Raw genomic sequence first — 18,392 nt, 5'->3', positions numbered from 1 at the left:
CTCTCTCTCTCTCTCTCTCTCTCTCAGTATCCTTCACACTCTTAATCAGCCTCTCACTCGCCCTTACACACACACACGCACACACACACACACACACACACACACACACACACACACACACACACACACACACACACACACACACACACACACACACACACACACACACACATCCGCAACATCCGCATTTCTTTGACGCGGAGGTGGCGGTGGAGGCGGAACTTTTGTCATCTGAAAATGCGGTTGCGGATATTGATGAGGATCTTTTGTTTTAAAATGCAGATGCAGATAATAATGCGGACGGTATTTTTACTGCTGATTCTCCGCAGGTGTGGATACTTTGGTGGATATCCGATACATCACTAACACACACACACACACACACACTATACACTGATATTATATCTTCTTTAATGTTTTATTTCTTACGATAGACTTGAACCCTATAACTATTATTATATATTTGTACCTGCATCCGGAGCTCAATGGTGAAACCACTTATGTACAGGATGTGGTATGTAGGTAAAAGAGTCACATCTTGTATTAGCTCCTTCGATTTATTTGGTGAGCAGGTGAGGTAGAGAATACAGTGTGTGCTCTCCTTGAAATGCAATGCTGATCTACTTCAGGCCGACTCCCGGACCCTTCATTTATTCACCCCGGCCCAAGAGGCGTCCACCAATCACATACAATACATTTGTCACGTGATTGAAGAGAAAAGGGGTTGGAACCATGGAGGTATATATATACCAGTAATGGAGGTATATATACTGAAAGCTGAAAGGTGTGATTCAAGGTGTTTCGCCAGGGGGAGCGACACATATAGGGAAGTCAAGAGAAGTGCGAACGTGCGACGATCGAGTCACCACATGGCGATGTGCACCCACGTGTTTTCCCTGTACACGCACATATGATACATATTAAAATTTTAAAACTATAGGGAAATTATCAAACTGTAAAATTACTGTAAAAAAAAAAAAAAAAAAAAAAAAGATCATTGACTTATGATTGTGAACATATAACAGCAGCCAATCATTGTTCGGCTTACAAACCCACATAGGGTGTTTCAGCTTGCTCGGCTCAGCTTCCAGTGAGAAGACTGTGATCAGGCAGATGCCTTATAATAATCAACAAATTTCCTGATGTGTTTTTATGTAATCCTGTGAAACTCTCTATGATCCTCCTCCCGCCCCGCTTCACTCACGTCGCCTGTGTTGATTACGTGCGAAGGGAATGAATCAACGAGGCGAGGAGAATCAAGGCAGGCGCAAGTCTCTCTCTCTCTCTCTCTCTCTCTCTCTCTCGAAGTAACAAACCAAAGACAGGTGCAGAAATATAAATATAAAATAAATGAGTACACAAATGGCATAATAAAATAATAAAATAAAATAGAAATGAAATAAAGGAAATTAACATACATATGGATACGAAAAAAAAAATATGAAAAAAAAATCCCATAAAACAAATCAATACAAAGAGAAAAAGCGAAAGACAGACAGACAGAAAGACAGGCAAACAGAAAGAAAGTCAAATAATAGATACAAAAAAAAAAAAAAATAAATAAATAAATAAATAATAATAATACCAACGTCATCCCATTCACAACCATTGACTTTAACTCTGCATTATTACACAACCAAGGTACGTAAGGCAGCGGAGAACATTAGAGCGAGGTGAATAATGAAGCCCCAGTGTAGTGTAGTTTTAAAAGTAGCGTGGTAGTGTAGTGTTTTATGTATAGTGCAGTGTGGCTGTGTGATTCTCCTCCTCCTCCTCCTCTTCCTCTTCAACCTCCTCCTCCTGCTGCGGGGTATTCATAATGGCCTCATATATTAGAGTTAAGATACCATCCCACCCTTTATCCCTAAAATGTACGTCTGTGAATAGAATATGATAAAGAACAACATACGGTGCATAATCTTTTTTCTTTCTTTTTTTCCTTTTCCTCGTGGTTGTCGCCTTATTTCGTACGTCTTTGTCTCCTTCTCCTCCCTCCTCCTCCTCCTTCCTTCTCTTCAAGGATACAACACACACACACACACACACACACACACACACACACACACACACACACACACACACACACCTCCCAGAAACATGGCCTCTTCTCACCTCTGGCCCCCTCCCCCCCACCACCACTACCACCACCACAACACACACCACAAGCACCACCACCATGAACTTTTAGATTGACTACAACACTCCTGGCACACTCAGACTCGTTCCTCTCACGCTGTCCCTGTCCTCTATCCCTTGGGCCCTTCTCTTCCTCTTCTTCCTACAAGACTCACCCCTCACTCTTTGTCCCTCCCCTCTCTTCCTCTTCCCGAGAGAGAGAGAGAGAGAGAGAGAGAGAGAGAGAGAGAGAGAGAGAGAGAGAGAGAGAGAGAGAGAGAGAGAGAGAGAGAGAGAGAGAGAGGAAGGGAGAGCCACACACACACACACACATACACACACACACACACACACACACACACACACACACACACACACACACGAGTCTTTGTCCTGCAGGAATCTGTGGTGGCGTCAGAATCCGCACACGAGAGACGAGGTGACAATGAAGTGATTTAAGCTAGGTGATGGGAGAGTAAGTGGTTCATTTTCTTCCTCCAATGTATTACCTCCACGCGCCAGCCCAGGAGGAGGAGCAGGAGCAGGAGGAGAAGTAAAGGAAGAGGAGTGATAAAAGGTTGAAAGGAAGAAGAGACGATGAAAAAGTGTAAAGAATGGAGAGAGAAGTATAAGGAAAGGAAGGAGTGAAGGTCAAGAGAAAGGTGGTGTTTGAAAGAAAGGAGAGCTGTGAATAGGAAAGGAGGCGATGAGATAGGAAAAGGAGGAAAATTGATAAGGAAAGGAAAGGAGAAGGAAAGAGACGTGATGAAAGTGGAACAGGAGGATGATGAAAAGAAAAGTAAAGAGGAGAGAGAGAGAGAGAGAGAGAGAGAGAGAGAGAGAGAGAGAGAGAGAGAGAGAGAGAGAGAGAGAGAGGTGGTGGGGAGGAAAATCTCTTCAGACGGTGAGAGATGAGGAAACGAATGGGATCGAAACCTGGGGCAGAGTTTTATTGCTACGGAGCAGAAGTTACGTGGTGGTGGTGGTGGTGGTGGTGGTGGTGGTGCTAGCAGCGGTTATGATGGTGAAAATGTTTTCTCTTTCTTTAATTATCCAGTTTTTTTCTTTTTACTAATTGAAATATTTATTTTTGTCCACTTTTCGGACTCTCACTAGTATATTAACTTTTTTTTTCTCTTTGCATAATAATTAAGCACACAAATATCAGTCTCAGTTACACACACACACACACACACACACACACACACACACACACACACACACACACACACACACCAAAGAGAATAACAAGACCTCAGACACAAAAGCACAATACATTCTAACAAAGCCTCTATACATTCACGATGACTTCTCCTCCTCCTCCTCCTTCTTCCCTATCTTCTCTCCTTTCCCCACTCTGACAATGTCCATCCCAGTACACTTCCACTCCACCTTCCCCTCTTCCTTACACCTTCCCCTCTTCCTTACCCATTCTTCTCTCTTTTCATTCTTTCCTTCACATATTACCCATCCGTCTCCTTATTTCCCCGTGTCTCTTCACTTCCCAGTTTATCTCTTTGTCTTTCTACCTTTTTATCTCTTCATTTACTTTCTCATACTTCCCTTCATCCTCCTTCCTTCATTTCGTCACTCCTTACCTCACCTTTTACTTTATTATTTCCAGTCTTTATCCCTAATTCTCTTTATCTTTCCTTATCTCTCTCCTATCCTCTTATCGTTCCTTACTCTCCCCCTTTCTTTCATCTTTTCCTTCTTCCTTCTTTCTTTTCTCTCCATTCTCTATTCCTTTCTGCTCTCTTTCCTTTCCTTTCCTTTCTTTCTTTCCTTGCCTTAGTCCATCCATCTTTTCCCTCTGTTTCTCTTTCATTTATTCTATACATCCTGTTCCTCATTGTATCACTTCCTTCTTTTTCTCCTTCTCCCTTACCCCTTTAATTTTTTCCACCTCTATCAGTTTTTATTTTCCTTCCTTCCACTTTTCCCTTTCATTCTTCATTCTTTGCTTTTTTCATTCTTCTCTTTTCCATCCCTCCTTCCTCTATTTTTATCTTTTCTTCCTTCCTAAACTTGCTTCCTTTCTCTTTCTCTTTCCTTACTCCACCTATTTTTTTCCTTTTGTCTTTCTCTTTCCATTCCTTCCTCCCTCTCTTTCTTTCTCTTCCTCCATTTTTTTTCATTTCTATCTATCTTCCCTTTCCTTCCTCTTTCACTTTTTTCCTTCGTTCCTCATCTTTTCCCTTTCATTTCCCTCATTGTTTCCTTTGTCTTCCACCACTTTCTATCTTTTTTTTTCCCTGCCTTTATTGTCCCTTGTTCTTCTCTTTTTCCTTCCTTGGTTTATTTTTTCCTTTCGCCTCCTCCTCCTCCTCCTCCTCCCCTCCTCCTCCTCTCTCTCTCTCTCCCTCTTCTCTCTCTCTCCTCTCTCTCTCTCCTCCTCTCTCTCTCTCCTCTCTCTCTTCTCTCCTCTCTCTCTCTCTCTCTCTTCTCTCTCTCTCTCTCTCTCTCTCTTCCAGCCCGTGCACACCTTTGATCACGTGACACGCTCAGGTGGCACTAACAATTCACACTTTTATCACCAAAACGAAAGTTAAAAAATAGAGAAAATATAATAAAAAGACAAAAAAAATTGGAAACAAATTAAAATTCTCTCTCTCTCTCTCTCTCTCTCTCTCTCTCTCTCTCTCTCTCTCTCTCTCTCTCTCTCTCTCTCTCTCTTACCATTTTCGTCAATATTTGGTTGGAAAGAAAATTGTTGCAGTTCTGTGTGTGTGTGTGTGTGTGTGTGTGTGTGTGTGTGTGTGTGTGTGTGTGTGTGTGTGTGTGTGAGAGAGAGAGAGAGAGAGAGAGAGAGAGAGAGAGAGAGAGAGAGAGAGAGAGAGAGAGAGAGAGAGAGAGAGAGAGAGAGAGAGAGAGAGAGAGAGAGAGAGCTGCTTTTGAACTACCCATTCTCTCTCTCTCTCTCTCTCTCTCTCTCTCTCTCTCTCTCTCTCTCTCTCTCTCTCTGAACACATCGGATTTTCTTTTTCCACCATTTCCTGATTCTTTTCACACGTGGAGTTGCTTTTTCTTTGATTTTGCGCCCCCTTTTCTTCTTCCTTTTTTTTTTTTTAACGAAACTTTGTACATAACACAACCGCTTCACAATCGTTTCCTATTTACCTTTCTTTTTCCGTTGTATATAAATAACCTAATATATTCACTCTGCTTACCTTTTTTCTTTATCGGCTTTCTATACATCAACCAGCACTGTCATATTTTACTACCTGTTCCTATATCCACTTTACTATCTTATCTACATCTTCTTTATCACATTTAATTTCTCTCCCATCTTCTTTTTCGCTGTCATATATATTCCCTTATTAAAGACGATAAATCTCTTCAAAGCAAAAGGAGAAAGAAATAAACTGAAAAGGCAGTAAAGAGAAAGAAAAGGATGGGGGAGGCTGGGAAGGAAAGGAAAAGGAAAGCACAAGGCGTTCTACACAATATCACACACACACACACACACACACACACACACACACACACACACACACACACACACACACAACACTACAGCAATTTTTACTTCCACCACAACTAACTTATAATCTGAAATGGAAGTTCAACATCTCATCTTTAGCTAAAACAGCTTCTATGAAGTTAGGTGTTCTGAGACGTCTCCGCCAGTTTTTCTCACCCACCCCCCCTAGCTGCTAACTCTGTACATGGGCCTTATCAGTCCATGTATGGAGTATGCTTCACATGTCTAGGGGGGGTTCCACTCATACCGCTCTTCTAGACAGGGTGGAATCAAAAGCTTTTCGTCTCGTCAACTCCTCTCCTCTAATTGACTGTCTTCAGCCTCTCTCTCATCGCCGCAATGTTGCATCTCTAGCTGTCTTCTATCGCTATTTTCATGCTAACTGCTCTTCTGATCTTGCTAACTGCATGCCTCCCCTTCCTCCCGCGGCCTCGCTGCACAAGACTTTCTTCTTTCACCCCTATTCTGTCCACCTCTCTAATGCAAGAGTTAACCAGTATTCACAGTAATTCATCCCTTTCTCTGGTAAACTCTGGAACTTCTTGCCTGCTTCTGTATTTCTCATTTCCTATGACTTGATCTCCTTCAAGAGGGAGGTTGCAAGACACTTATCCTTCAGTTTTTGACTACCGCTTTGGACCCTGTTCGGGGACCGGCATCTCACTAGGCTTTTTTTTTTTTTCCTTTTTTTTTTACCCTTGGCCGATGTCCCTCCTACATACAAAAAAAAAAAAAAAAAAAATTCTATGCATGCTCTCGCTTCCCACTGTGTCCACTTTACCAATACAACCATTAACAACAATTTCACTCTTCCATCCATTCCTCTGATAAACTTTGAGAATCCTTGAGTCTGCCTTTTTCACTTTCCCATGACGAACTATTCTAAGAGTGGAATATTTAAAGTAACTCTAGAGCTAAAGTGGCAAACCAAATCTGAACATTTTTTCTTGTATTCTTTTTTTTTTTTTTTTTTTTGCGAGGATTGACAATTAAAGAAGCTTATTTCTCATTTTTCCAAAACATTCTCCAGCCTTTTTTTTTTTCACGTGAAAGAGGGAAAGCGACGAGAAACTGAGATGTTATTGCCAACATGTACTAGGAAGTGAGAAATTACTAGAAGAAAGAGACATTCATGCGACAAAGCAAGTGCTGAAGTGAGAGGAGGCACAAAGGAAAAGTTCGAGGGAGAAGAAGAGGAGGAGGAGGAGGAGGAGGAGGAGGAGGAGGAGGAGGAGGAGGAGGAGGAGGAGGAGGACGAGAAGAAGAAGAAGAAGAAGAAGAAGAAGAAGAAGAAGAAGAAGAAGAAGAAGAAGAAGAAGAAGAAGAAGAAGAAGAAGAAGAAGAAGAAGAAGAAGAAGAAGAAGAAGAAGAAGAAGAAGAAGAAGAAGAAGAAGAAGAAGAAGAAGAAGAAGAAGAAGAAGAAGAAGAAGAAGAAGAAGAAGAAGAAGAAGAAGAAGAAGAAGAAGAAGAAGAAGAAGAAGAAGAAGAAGAAGAAGAAGAAGAAGAAGAAGAAGAAGAAGAAGAAGAAGAAGAAGAAGAAGAAGAAGAAGAAGAAGAAGAAGAAGAAGAAGAAGAAGAAGAAGAAGAAGAAGAAGAAGAAGAAGAAGAAGAAGAAGAAGAAGAAGAAGAAGAAGAAGAAGAAGAAGAAGAAGAAGAAGAAGAAGAAGAAGAAGAAGAAGAAGAAGAAGAAGAAGAAGAAGAAGAAGAAGAAGAAGAAGAAGAAGAAGAAGAAGAAGAAGAAGAAGAAGAAGAAGAAGAAGAAGAAGAAGAAGAAGAAGAAGAAGAAGAAGAAGAAGAAGAAGAAGAAGAAGAAGAAGAAGAAGAAGAAGAAGAAGAAGAAGAAGAAGAAGAAGAAGAAGAAGAAGAAGAAGAAGAAGAAGAAGAAGAAGAAGAAGAAGAAGAAGAAGAAGAAGAAGACTGCAACAACAACAACAACAACAACAACAACAACAACAACAACAACAACAACAACAACAACAACAACAACAACAACAACAACAACAACAACAACAACAACAACAACAACAACAACAACAACAACAACAACAACAACAACAACAACAACAACAACAACAACAACAACAACAACAACAACAACAACAACAACAACAACAACAACAACAACAACAACAACAACAACAACAACAACAACAACAACAACAACAACAACAACAACAACAACAACAACAACAACAACAACAACAACAACAACAACAACAACAACAACAACAACAACAACAACAACAACAACAACAACAACAACAACAACAACTACTACTACTACTACTACTACTACTACTACTACTACTACTACTACTACTACTACTACTACTACTACTACTACTACTACTACCACCACCACTACTACTGCTGCTACTACTACTACTACCACCACATTAACAACAACAACAACAACAACAACAAAATTAACAAGACAAAAAAAATTGAGAAAGAAACGAAAAAAGAAGAGAGTATAGGAGATAGAGGAGAAGCAACAGCAGCAGGAGGAAGAGGAGGAAGAAGAGAAAGAAGAAAAGGAAAAAGTCTCTATCAGGCAAGAAACCGTAAAAGTCTTCCAATCACGACTTGTTTATTACTTGGTCTTGAGGAGAGAGTGGTGGTGGTGGTGGTGGTGGTGGTGGTGGTGGTGAGGATGTGTTAATGAAGCAGGCAGTGATGTGTTTGTGAGGGTAAGTGAAATCGGGAATAATCTTGTGACGATGGGGAATGGGTGTGATTTGATGGTGGTGATGAGAGAAGGGTGGTGGTGACTTGGTGGTGATGGGCAGCATGTGGTACAATGGTGATGTATAGAGGGTAGGAGGTGTAATGTGCAGATGGTGGAGGTGATGAGAAGAGGCGATGATAGTTATTGTAAAAGTGATACGGTAGTAGTAGTAGTAGTGATAGTAGTAGTAGTAGTAGTAGTAGTAGTAGTAGTAGTAGCGGTAGCAGTGACAAATTGAAAACTGGTAAAAACAACTGAAACTCGAAACTGCAGGACAAAAAACAACTCTCCAGGCTTTATTCACCAACCACTACTACTACCACCACCACCACCACCACTAGCACCACCACCACTGCCGCCACCACCACCACCACCAGTGAGGAATCAACAGTAACATCATCTTCAACAACAGCAAAACAACCGTCAGCAGCTCCTACATCAGTACTGCCGCTATTACCATCACCGAGGAAGCAACAATATGAAAACAACTGCTAGTAGACCCATTTCCCGGCTGCCAGTAATATCTCTTAAACAACAACAACAACAACAACAACATTGTAGCCAAGCAGCGCGGCTTAATCCATCTCCTGGCGGGGTTCTCTGGGTGTGGGAAGAGAAATCCTCACTTTAACGCGCGAAGTTACGCAGGTGAAGACGAATTGTGTGTAAGCTCCTGACGACACGGTACTTACTGAACTGTGGCGGCGCTGATGAGGCTCAAGACGAGGATGAAGGCAACAGCGACGACAGCAACCACTCCATTAAAGAAAACAACGACGAGGAGGACAAAAGCCACAATTACGTAGACAACAACATCGACGACAAAGCTTATAGTAAAGACAAGGACGACGACGACAGTACCAATAGTCACAACAGCGACGACAACAACGACCACAAAGAAGACAATGAAGACAACAACGCTGCTAACGATGACGATGACATCGACAATAACTACAACAAAAACAACGACAGCGAGGACAAAAAAACGACAACAAAAGAGCGACGACGACAACAATGACGAAAACAACTGCAATAAAAACAATGACGACGACAACACTAACAAAGGCAATTGGGACAGCGACTACGACGACACCAATGCAGACTATAAGGATGACAACCAAGACAAAGACGTATGACAACGAAGATAACGAAGGAAATGAAAGAGAAATTGACGTAGTAAGCGACACTACTAGTCATTGAACCCCGATGTTTATGTCCACGTAGATGAGAGAGAGAGAGAGAGAGAGAGAGAGAGAGAGAGAGAGAGAGAGAGAGAGAGAGAGAGAGAGAGAGAGAGAGAGAGAGAGAGAGAGAGAGAGAGAGAGAGAGAGAGAGAGTAGAAATAAAAAGAAATGACAAAAGAATAAAAAAAAAAACTACAGAAACAATCAAATCAGGCACAGAAAAGTACATTTCACCTGATAAAGCTTACGCAGGAAACTAAAGATAACTGAAGACGCACGAGAATTAAGAAACAGCCAATAGGCAACAGCTAACGCCCGTCGGCCGTGCACGCACGGCTCCCAACTATTCAGATCATAGCAAGCGAAATATGAATCCTGCTCGCCCCTTCCCCTCCACACACACACACACACACACACACACACACACACACACACACATATATATATATATATATATATATATATATATATATATATATATATATATATATATATATATATATATATATATATATATATATATATATATATATATATATATATATATATATATATATATATATATATATATATATTTTTTTTCTTTTTTTTCATTTAGGTGATAATAGGGCTTTTATTATTTTCTTATTTGTTTTGTGTAGACGTTTTTCACATTTATTCTATCTATTTATTTATTTATTTATTATTTATTTGTTTATTTACTTTGGCTTTTCATTGGCTGTAAGAGATTTCACATGTTTTGATTATGCTTTTGTTTTTGTTTATGTTTATTTCCTTTTTATGGACTTAGGCTTTCCAGTATTTTTGTAGATTAGAGATTTTTTTTTCTATTCTTCGTTTCCATATTATTTTTTTCTATTTATTCTGTGCTTTCGTTTCTTTTTTTTTTTTACATCAAGTTCCAGCAGCATTCCGTTTTTAGCACACTGTTACTCACCCCTGCGATATTTTTGCTTTTATTTATTTATTTATTTATTTATTTTATTTGTTTATATATATATCCATATATATATATATATATATATATATATATATATATATATATATATATATATATATATATATATATATATATATATATATATATATATATATATAAATAAAATAAAATTACTCACCACTGCGATATTTTTGCTTTTATTTATTTATTTTATTTGTATATATATATATATATATATATATATATATATATATATATATATATATATATATATATATATATATATATATATATATATATATATATATATATATATATATATATAAAAGCAAAAATATCACAGGGATGAGTAACAGTGTGCTAAAAACGGAACGCTGCTGGAACTTGATGTTAAAAGAAAAGAAACGAAAGCACAGAATAAATAGAAAAAAATAATATAGGAACGAAGAATAGAAAAAAAAATCTCTAATCTACAAAAATACAGGAAAGCCTAAGTCCATAAAAAGGAAATAAACATAAACAAAAACAAAATCATAATCAAAACATGTGAAATCTCTTACAGCCAATGAAAAGCCAAAGTAACAAATAAATAATAATTAAATAAATAAATAGATAGAATAAATGTGAAAAAATTACATCTACGCAAAACAAATAAGAAAATAAGAAGAAAGCCCTTTTATCACCTAACTGAAAAAAATAAAAAAAATAATGAATACATAAAAGACTAAATATTAACGTTGAATTGACCAACGCAACCACCAACTACGTCATGTCACGAGGAAATGAAAGGAGGACAAAGGCGCATCGAGAGATACACTAATGCAACATTCGCCCGGCGCTCTGAAGACATGTGGTGTTTGTTGTTTATGTTTTCCAACGTGACACCACGAAAGGAATACAAATTCCTCCTGAAGAAGCACGTATTAAGAGGAATACGTGAATGCAAAGGAAGACAAATACTAGAATACTTGTTGGTTTAAAGGCAGGGTATTTGCTGAGCCACGCAAAGTCTACTTAACTACGTGTGAGGGAAAATATAAAAAAAAGATGAAGTTCCTCCCCGTCCACCTCTCCCTCTAAAAATTGCACCAACAGGAAAACAGAAGGGCAAACTTCGTACCTGAATAAAACAAGGACCTTTAAATTTCATGGTAAAGAATTAAACTAGAGAGGGTGACCATACTGTAGCAGTTAGCCTGCCATTGCCATGTCATCTCGAGAAAGTAATAAACTTGCTAACAGAAATCAAGAAGGGAAGAAATCCACGGAATCCACGGAAGGGAATAAGTACAAGGTATACGCAGGAGTTTGATGCTTCGACTGCAACACGTAATAGACGACTCACGCCGTGGCAGCAACACCACCACCACTACCACTACTACTGCCGCCGCCACCACCACCACCACCACCACCAACATCCCCATTACCACCATCATCAGCACCATTACTACCACCTCTACCACCGCCATCACCAGCAATTTGAAGCCTTCCGCTGATAACAGAAGCAAATCAGTCAACACTCAGGCCTCACTGGGCGCAGGAAGTTGTGCTGCAGGGACAAGCGGGAGCTCAGGTGTGAAGCAAATTGGTGTCCACAGTTAGAGAAGTGATCAATTTGGGCGTGTCAGCCAAGTTCTGTGGAGACTGCTGACGCCTGAATGCTTGGGGCCTGACGGAGGAATGGGCCAGTGGGAGAGGGGATATAGGGGAGGGACTCAGAGAGAAAGGGACGATGGCAGGCGGGAGGATTGGTGGAGGGAGAGGGACGAGGCAAGGTTATTGAGGCGACGCAGTCACTGATCTAATTTCATTGTTTGCGTTTATAGGCATCGTGTGTTTTATTAGATCAAGTCTAGATGCTTCAGCTGCTACAGTTTATGCTTTGCGTCCGGGCACGCACACACACACACACACACACACACACACACACACACACACATGACTATCACTACTAACACAATACAGCAACAACTAGTTTACCACTGCCATAACCATGTAAAACACTAATAAAACTACATCAGCAACATTTCACTTGAGTATGTACTTCCTAAAAACACTTTCTGGTGTCTAGGTGCATTACATTACATTTAATTAACACTACATAAGTGCTTGAGAGTAGAGAACAACTTGTACCACTAAGTGAGGTTATTCTCGTACTGTTACCACACTATCAAGACAAAGGACAAGAACACGCTTTCTATCAACTCGACTCCTTCGAAGACACACCTGTTGAGGAATGAGGAGGAGAAGCAATATGACGAAGAGTAGGGGAACGCTGTCTAGTTTCGCATGACGCGTTCGCAGATGGAGCGTCGCTCGTTCTCGCACGGGAAGTCACTGAGTGGCCTCTCCCACCCATCAAACATCGCCAGACAGTCGCCGTTTCCTGAGGGCTCGTTGGTGTGCCAGAGTGCAGGGTGGACAGGGTCTCCGGACAGCCACTCCCACACCTTGTTGTTCTCAATTCCTCCCAGCCAAAAGTTCCTGCGGTTCTTACGGGCTGTTGGGAGGGAAAGACAGCGGTGTGAGGAGAAGGGCTCTCGTTCGTGACGTGTTTCGACTTGTGAGCGATGATGAGGTTTAACTGATGAGATGGTAATGAGATGTAGTGAGCAATGTGAGGGCGGCGGGTGATGCAGAAAGGCACGCCAACACATTATACATCAAAGTGGTGTGCGTGGAGGGAACGGTCTTGGTAAGGGCGTGTTTTGACGTTGACACGATGATGAGGCTTAATTGATGAGATGCTAATGTAGTGTTGTGAGGAACGTGAGGGGGGAGAGTGAAGCTGAAAGGACAACACTTTACAGGAATGGATATATACATAATATAATAGAAAAGTAATTTCAATGAGATAAATGACGATGTCGACACTCAATAATCAAAACACCGGAAAGAAAAAAAGTGTATGATTCATTAAAAATTTCAATCATGGCTGAAAATACATAGTATGACTTTTTGTAGTATATCTTTACTGTGATACATAAAAGGAATAACGCAAAAGGAAAGGAATGACAGTCTGTCAGGAAGACGAATGGGACGCTAGAAAAAAAAAAAAAAGAAATATGGAGAACTTTAAGTAAATGAGAAAAAAAAATAATAAGACAAAAGTAAAGGATAAGAGGACACACACACACACACACACACACACACACACACACACAGAGAGAGAGAGAGAGAGAGAGAGAGAGAGAGAGAGAGAGAGAGAGAGAGAGAGAGAGAGAGAGAGAGAGAGAGAGAGAGAGAGAGAGAGAGAGAGAGAGAGAGAGAGAGAGAGAGAGAGAGAGAGAGAGAGAGAGGGGGCAGTGAATCGAAAGAGAATACCGTCTAAGATGAAACCTACGGAAGTTTGCGTTGATGAAAAGTCGCACTTCAGTCAGGTTTTTGGGGATGGCTAGGTCACCGCCGAGCTCAAGGCACCGCTGGTGTGACTCCGCCCACGTCTTGTCCTCCAGCTGGAAGCTGAAGCACTCGTCGCCCAGGTTCATGAAGGGCTCGGGACACGCCACCGCTGAAGGGGACGAGGAGGACAACATTAGAAAACAAAAAGGCTTTGAAAGACCACTTGACCCATACTAGGCAATGGTGATGTGACTTTTAAGACACTGAAGGGGGATACCATGAAAACGTTAGAAAACAAGAAGGCTGCAAAGGGACACGATGTACACTGGGCAGCTCCTGATGAAACTTTGAAGACAATGAAAAAGAAAAAAAGAATACAGAAATACCATGAAAACATTAGAAAATAAGGGACGCTGCAAAAGGACACAATCTACACTGGGCAGCTCCTTGAAGCGGAATAAAAAAATATAAGATCATCATAAAAATACGAAATTCCTTCTTATCATTTGAACTTGTATGGCACTGAATCTGATGTGAAGATAAAGAAAGCAGAAAACAGTTTAGTAATGGAGATAAAAGTACAAAATAAACAGAACTTAATGAAAAATAAATGCATTGCAATCATCGTGAAGTAAATAAATATTCTAAATGGTGTATATATTGTATGCTGGATAGACGGAGAAAGGAGAGGAGGAGGAAGGGAGAAGGGAGAGGATGCCATATTATACAAGAGTAAGTTTAACCGAATTGATTTACAGAAAAGAACTAATATTTTAATTATATAACGGTAATGATCGAATAATAATAATAATAATAAAAATAATAATAACAATAATAATAATAATAATAATAATAATAATAATAATAATAATACATCCATCGATACAGCAATAGGTACTGATATTACAATGACAAAACCCTCCTGTTTCGTCATTTGCCTCTTCCCCTCCAGCTTGGCCGCCACCCCTCTCAGTACTCACAGTGGAAGTATTTCTTGAAGTTGAAATTGAGGCCCTTGATCTCCGTGAGGATGGCGTCCCAGTTGCGTGTTGTTGCCTGGCGCGGGGGGGGGGGGGTGATTAGCGTAAAGCAAAGTAAAGTAAAAAAAAAAATAATAATTTCTTGCCATCGTCCAATACAAGTAAGCATTATGGAATAAGAGTACTGTCACTGCCCATCAGGCCAGGGCTCCTTAACGGACGGATATCATGGAACAATTATATCAGCTTGGATGGAATACAGGCAGATCGTACAAACATTTACAAATTATAAACGATGAGAAATGATAGCATGTAAATAGCTAAATACGAGTATACCTACATAAAGAGTGGTCAGTCCATTATATTTACATGTCTGAGTGGCTACTTGATCAACATACGAGTACATATGGAGTAAAGAACATGGAAACATGGAGAAAGGAATATGAGGAGAGAACATGTGATAGCCTACAGGTTCTGTACTACATGAAAATGTGCTTTTAGTTTTCATTTTAAACTTACTGATGATGTTGGTAAAAACTACGTTTCTAATATCGGTGGGCAAAGACTTCTTTATCTGAGGAACAATATCTGAAACTCTTTCTAAAGCTGGTCATGTTAAACTTTGGGCATTGCACATTATTGTCGTTATCTCTAGTGTTATATTGGCCACTCGTCAATCTGAAAAGTTGATTCTCACAATTGATAATGGTTTAAATATTATTAATAGCATAAAATGCTTATGAATTGAATGAAATGTCAGTGTGTGTGTGTGTGTGTGTGTGTGTGTGTGTGTGTGTGTGTGTGTGTGTGTGTGTGTGTGTGTGTGTGTGCGTGCGCTCGCGTTCTCATTTAAAGTACAAAGGGGTTTTTATGCGCGCACACACACACACACACACACACACACACACACACACACACACACACACACACACACACACATCCAGACAAAAGAAGCAAACTCAAAAATACAAACACACGCAAACATTAAAAAAACTGATCCACGAAAAAAAAAACTGATCCACGAAAATCTCTCTCTCTCTCTCTCTCTCTCTCTCTCTCCTCTCTCTCTCTCTCTCTCTCTCTCTCTCTCTCTCTCTCTCTCTCTCTCACCGGAGTTCAGAGCAGCCACAACACTGCGGGTGAAGAAGACCATGTTACTGTTTCTCTCTGATTCAGGCACCTCTCCCTCGACGGTGGTGGTGTCTGGAGGGCAGGAGAGAATATAGGAGTGAATGGAAGCTGTCTGAAACACAAGACACGGGGAGAAATAGAGATAGAGGCCTTGAATGGAGGAGTAAATGGGTGGGAGGAAGCAGTGGAAGCATTATGAAGCACTGGGCAAGGAAAGAGAAGAGGGATATTAAGTAGCAAGATGTAAGGGAGTGGTAGGAAGCAGGGAAAAAAATGAAAAAGGGCGATAAAAATAGCAGAAATATGAGGAAGGAGATCGATGGATGGCGGAATGAATGAAAAAAAAATGAGAATGTACATAAGAAAAAAAAAGAAAAATAGGGAAAACAAGCAAGAGAGAGAGAGAGAGAGAGAGAGAGGAGAGAGATGAGAGAGAGAGAGAGAGAGAGAGAGAGAGAGAAGAGAGAGAGAGAGAGAGAGAGGAGAGAGAGAGAGAGAGAGAGAGACTGACAGTGGGTGGAAGACAACGTATAGCGGAAAGAAGGTACATAATAGCGAAAATTAAGTACACTGGAGCAAAATTTTACATAGGAGTCAATGACACAAGTAAAGGTAAGGTTAATTACATAAATAACAAGAGAAAAGTGAATGCGAAGACAAATGAGAGACCAGAATTAAAATGGGGAATAAGCTAGATCAAGGAAAAAAAAAAAAAAACAGATGGGACCAAAGCACAGATTACTTTACTGAAGAGTCAAAGTTATCGGTGAGAAACAATAAAAGGTCCAGTAAGGAGGCGAGCACTGGTAAGACGAAGGGAGAGATGAAGAGTGAAAAAGGAAAGTGAAGGTAAAACAATAAAAGAAAAGCGAAATAATAAAGATGGCAAAAGATACAGATTTTTTAAAAAGCTATTAAAATATTTACGTGATCGTCAGTCACACTTTTGAAACTATTATTGAATGCTATATATCTGGAACTCTTTACTTTTTCTTCCCAATTATCAAGTTCAACTTTTTTTGTTTTTGCCTCTATATTGACAAGAGCAAAACAGAATATAATTATAAAGGGAACAATAACCAGAGAAAAGACGAATGCACATTGTAGCATAGTCATTCAATATGACAACAGAGCTGGCAACTGCAAATTGTAGCATAGTTATTCAATAGGATAACAGCGCTGGCAACAGCATAAGTAGACAATATGAGGAATACTGAAAGTAGTACAAGCAAATTAAATAAAAATGGTAAAGTAGTTTTCATATTCATGGATGGAATATAAATCACACTAGAAATTAAATTAATATACCATAATTACCATAAAAAAACAACAACAACAACACACAACTGCGAGAAAAAGTAAACACACACAAAAGAAGAAGAAGAAGAAGAAGAAGAAGAAGAAGAAGAAGAAGAAGAAGAAAAAAAAACATTAACACGGAAACACCGACTCAAACTTATAAGACCGCCTGTCGCACACCTGGTGGGCATCAAACTCACCTGAGCCGGACAGATTGAGCTGAGAGCCGCCCATCAGGAACCTGTGGAGTCCTTCCTGAGAGGCGGCGACGTTCTGCAGGGTGTCCATCAGCTGGTTCTGAACAGCTGGCGGCGGAAAGAAAGTCACTGTAACACTACGGCAAGTATTCAGAAAACTCTTTGCTCTTACAACCAAGACAATTTTCAGATTATACTGGCAGAGATGATAAGCCAGGTTCTCAAGAGTGTTTCTGTTAACAATGTAGAACCATAAAACCGCCTTAAAAACCCATGCAACTTTAACTGCAGTCTTTTGAATGTAGTGGATGTGCAACGCTGAAGTGTTTCAGAAAATTGTTTTAAATTCTTTGTTCTCTCATTAGAACTGTGTTCAAAGTCCAAGGCCAGGGAGATGGTCAATCAGGTTGTCATGGATATTTTTCCCACTGATGATGCAGAATTAAAACTATTACAGAAAACATAAAAAACTTCATTGAAAGCTCAAGTAACATTTAATAGAGTCTCTTGAAAATTGTTGAGATAAGACACCGAAGCGTTTGAGAAGAGAGAGAGAGAGAGAGAGAGAGAGAGAGAGAGAGAGAGAGAGAGAGAGAGAGAGAGAGAGAGAGAGAGAGAGAGAGAGAGAGAGAGAGAGAGAGAGAGAGAGAGAGAGAGAGAGAGAGAGAGAGAGAGAGAGAGAGAGAGAGAGAGAGAGAGAGAGCAGGGACGGTGAAAAGGAGAGAGCCCAGACAGGAAGTGGATGGATGGGGATGAAAGTATTAAAAATATTAGGCAGAAACAGGCACCAAGCAGCACAATGTTGATACTCAAGGAGGCGATCAATTTAGAAGTGCAGCGTTAACATAATGTTGTCCGTACTGCTGGTTTGTCTCTGCATAAGAAGAACATAAGAACACAAGAAATAAGAGAAGCTGCAAGAAGTCATCAGGCCTACACGTGGCAGCCCCTGTATGAAATACACCTACCTATTTCCACCTATCGTCCCCATC

The 18,392-nt window shown here is 40.0% G+C and overlaps 1 protein-coding gene across 1 annotated transcript; it reads right to left on the bottom strand.

Annotated features, from left to right (window-relative positions):
* Positions 1 to 12,244: 12,244 nt before the first annotated feature.
* Positions 12,245 to 17,556, bottom strand: LOC135112777 (C-type lectin domain family 6 member A-like). The gene is given in 6 exon segments (XM_064027577.1): positions 12,245 to 12,951; positions 13,795 to 13,962; positions 14,774 to 14,831; positions 14,833 to 14,849; positions 15,884 to 15,976; positions 17,404 to 17,556. Coding segments are annotated over 6 exon segments (645 nt in total). The 5' UTR covers positions 17,492 to 17,556; the 3' UTR covers positions 12,245 to 12,730.
* Positions 17,557 to 18,392: the final 836 nt, after the last annotated feature.

Source organism: Scylla paramamosain, chromosome 2 (assembly GCF_035594125.1).
Source record: "Scylla paramamosain isolate STU-SP2022 chromosome 2, ASM3559412v1, whole genome shotgun sequence".
NCBI lineage: Eukaryota > Metazoa > Arthropoda > Malacostraca > Decapoda > Portunidae > Scylla > Scylla paramamosain.
Note: the sequence above shows the minus strand (reverse complement) of the source record. Positions and strands in the feature narration are given on the sequence as shown.